General features: G+C 40.5%; 1 protein-coding gene across 1 annotated transcript; it reads right to left on the reverse strand.

The window, feature by feature from the left end:
- Positions 1 to 905: 905 nt before the first annotated feature.
- Positions 906 to 3575, reverse strand: LOC148029237 (protein DMR6-LIKE OXYGENASE 2-like). The gene is made up of 4 exons (XM_087688010.1): positions 3166 to 3575; positions 2464 to 2687; positions 1407 to 1734; positions 906 to 1302 (listed from the first exon to the last, which is right to left on the reverse strand). The coding sequence occupies exons 1-4, from the start codon at positions 3487 to 3489 to the stop codon at positions 1039 to 1041; spliced, it is 1140 nt and encodes a 379-aa protein (XP_087544136.1). The 5' UTR covers positions 3490 to 3575; the 3' UTR covers positions 906 to 1038.
- Positions 3576 to 3847: the final 272 nt, after the last annotated feature.

A 3847-nucleotide genomic window follows, 5' to 3' on the forward strand; every position in this document is an offset into this window, starting at 1 on the left:
CTCTAGGTACACCAAAAATATTCTAAATTGACCTAGCTAAAGTATTTGTTGCTTCACAACCTATCATAGCTATTACATGATACGAAAGAATAATTTTCCCTAACTCTAGATTTTAGACCCAAAATACTAGTTCTCTCATTAAAAAGCTACCATATTTTAAACCTATGAGCATGGCATTATCCCTTTCTAAAGGTGTATTTCTCTTATTCTTTTTGAAAAAGAAAAGCTTTTGAGATAACACATAAGTAAAATCCACAATGTTCTTAAGAAATCCTTGTATTTCTAGAATTTAGATACTCATATATTTTGATTGCATTTAGTAAACTCTCCAACCAATGTTGCTTAAACTAAAGAGAAATATGACTTGTCCCACTCATTTTCAATCTTTATTTATTTTTTAGAATTTTATAGGCAACATATTATTCAACTAGAAAGTGTTGTTCATAACTCATTTGATTCACAATTATATTGCAATGAAAATGTGAAGATAAATTTCTAGTTTCTAAATTGCAAGACTCATCGAAACATTTAGTTAATTTGTGAACTTAATCACATTCTACGGTTTTTTTTTTCACAAGTTTCATGATAAGGTATCACCACATCTATGTGCACAATTCTTTAACAATTCTACTAGATGTAGACATTTATGATTGGAATTCTATTTGCACAAATATAACTATCTCAATTTAATTTCCAATACTCTTTATGCTCAAATATAACTCGTCAATTAGGCCTCTGATACTCGCTTAATCACTTTAGAAGATTATCTAATTTCCTTTTAGAAGTCTTTACTTAAGCATCTCAAACAATGGGTTAATTTCGCGTTTATATTCCATGTACTTGTAATCAATACTCACATTAAAAGAATGCACAAGTTTCTTTAAAACCTAACCACTTGAGAGAAGTTGTAAAATGAAATTGAGAATATCCATAGATTAATGCCATTATAATGGCTATACATGTGATATTAAACTTAAATCTCACAAAAAATATTATGACAATAAGATTCTAGTTAACATGGTCTTTGTAATTCATTCCCTAGGCAGGAGCTTTGTAAGAGCCTCCAACTATGTTCAAAGTAGTTTTATGAAGGGGTAGTTTCTTGACATAGTAATTTCTAATATATTCAGCATATTCTAACTCTTTATATATAGGAGGATTATTTTCATCAACTAGAACTTTGAGAGGTCCTATCTTGGCATCTTCATATGGTCCAAAGAGAGCTGCTAAGGAGATTCTTGCTTTGTCCTTTTGCACCACCACTCGATGTTCCACGCTCTTATACTTTCCATTAGTTAAGATCTGTAGTAAGGAATAATTCTAAGATTAAGAAAAGTAGCTGATTGTATTATGCAAGAGTTACTGAGTGACATGCATTTGATAATTTGCAATAGCTTAAGGCATACCTCAATTTGGTCTCCGACATTGACAATGATAGAGTTAGGTGTTGGTTGTACAAGAATCCACTTGTCATCTTTTCTTACTTGGAGCCCTGGTACATCATCTTGCAAGAGCAAGGTAATGCCATTAAGATCAGAATGTGCACTCTGTCCAAAGACTAAGCTAGGTTCAGGGCAAGGTGGATAAAAATTGACAACCAAGACCAAACGCTCCACCAATCCAGGGACACATGATTCAATGTACTCTTGGCTAAATCCAAAGCTTTGAAAGATTGCTTGTCTGATGACGAGTGCGAGCTTATCAAGGTTGATTTGGTAATCTAACATCTCTTCTCTTCAAAACCACCAAGTGTCAATGAGAAGTATGTGGCACACTTTTGATCATTCTTGAAAGCAATCAACATTGTTCTTGAATTCTTTTAGCTAGATTTGCAAATTACCCTCTAAACATTTCCATCGTCTTATTAAAGTAGAGACATTTGACTATGTTTTGCAATTGCAAATTTCCAAATCTAAATGCAGTGAGAATATTTTTCACCTAGAGGAAGCACAAAGTTGTAAATGTTTCAAAAAGCCTTAGGATGCACCTTAGATTTCAATATTGCCTCTTGAAAAGAGTGGTTATCCTTGAGGTGTTCCAAAAAGTTAAGTTGACCGTAGCTTTAATTAAAATGTTGCACTTTTCAAGATGGGCTCTTCCAAACAAATGGCTATTCTAGAGGTGTAGCAAAAGGTTGAGTAGATGCAAACTAGATTAAATTTTGAGATTTGGGATTCCTTTCCTTTCAGAGTTATGCATTGGTGTGTCACATGATGGGTAGTTACATGTTGGGAGAATGGTGGAACCACACTTTATAGGTATCCTCATCTTACGTTTGGCCGTAAAACTATGGTGCCTTGCAGGCGTATTACCAAAATATTTTGTACTTTGTTGTTGCAACTTGTCACCTATTTGTACTTTAACCCGAGAAATTACTTGTGCAGGGTATCCTTTCAAACAACGAAAAATTAGGGATCGGGGTGATTATGTAACAATAATATCAAGTGCTTGTAGTTTGATTACCTTAGAATCTCAGGCGCACCCTCTTGAAACCCATTGCACACTCCTGGGCGACGACGGATTACCAAGGCATCTTTCCAATCACGGGTGGCTCCAGTCCCGGTTGCGATGGTGACGGCACTGTCGGCACTACCGAACGGTATTTTTAGCTTTTCGGATGAGGGCAAGTCATTGAATCTGTTAACGGCCTTCAAAACGGAGGTGAGATCTATTCCCGGGTTCACCACCTGCGGCAATGTTACGCAGGAGACGTGACAGAATAGTGAGATATGAATTGATGTCCTTTACCAGGCCAAATGGATCGAGCCAAGCCAAATCAGAAGGGCTTATATTTTATAGTGATGGGTCGATTACATACGTATTGACAATCGTCAGCAGACGACAGGGATGGTTAGGGGATATATGTATGTATGTAGATGACATCCGCGCACACATGCAACAGCAGCATTAGATAATGCGAGGTGGTTGAAATTATGATGGCTGCATGCGGCGATGCTGGTACTGATAGGTGACATATAGGTGCAGCGGCAGGAAGGGTTAGATTGCATAATGCAAAGATTGTGACGGCATACGGTCACGTTTATAAATAACGGTGCAAAGATGCGGGACACACTATGATATCGTTGAATAAGTGGTACGCACGATGGAAGTTATGCCATTACGTTCTACGCAGGAGAATGAGTAAGCATAAATGAATGTATTAACCTTGAAGAAGCCCCAATCGAGGCAGGCCTGCCCGACCTGGCGGACGAGGTCCTGCCAGGTCTCAGAGTCGTCCATGACGGCATCCGGGTGGATGCCTCGGAAGTCAATGGCGGGGATGGCCAGTGTCTCGTCCAGCGCCTGCTGCACGCCTTTATTTATGGTATCGTTGTTACTCACACAGTCAAGGTCGTCGAGGAGGGGCCTCTCCCGGACGGGCCTCACGTAGTGCGACGGCACGCTCGCGATGCCCTCCCTCACCATCTCCCCCACGGTTTTCGATTGCTCCTGGCTGCTGCCGATCACAAGAGTCGGGCCGCTCGCCATTGGTCTGGGTTGGAGACGAGACACAAAACACTTTTGGGAGGGAGACGAGAGACAGACAGACGCTTGGTGTTTTCCCTCTTCCACGAATGTGAGCCATATTATAGGTGCGTTCCCCCTCTGTCTCTCTCTCTTTCTCTCTCTCTCTCCCCCCCCCCGCCCCCCCAACCCCTTGCAAGGATAGCGTGGGTCTGGCTCGCTTATGCGCTACTTCAATGCTTTGACTGCGAGATGTACAGTGCTCCATTGAAGGAGAGCCAATTGAGCTAGCCTCGCCCCAGGTGGCACGAAACGTCGGGACTCGGGCCGGACAACTCGTCAGCTTTTTGGGATCCGGTCAAAAGAGTACCGCTGCCCTTTG

Source organism: Lygodium microphyllum, chromosome 11 (assembly GCF_053477565.2).
Source record: "Lygodium microphyllum isolate KBCC chromosome 11, Lygodium_microphyllum_v1.1.10, whole genome shotgun sequence".
Lineage (NCBI taxonomy): Eukaryota > Viridiplantae > Streptophyta > Polypodiopsida > Schizaeales > Lygodiaceae > Lygodium > Lygodium microphyllum.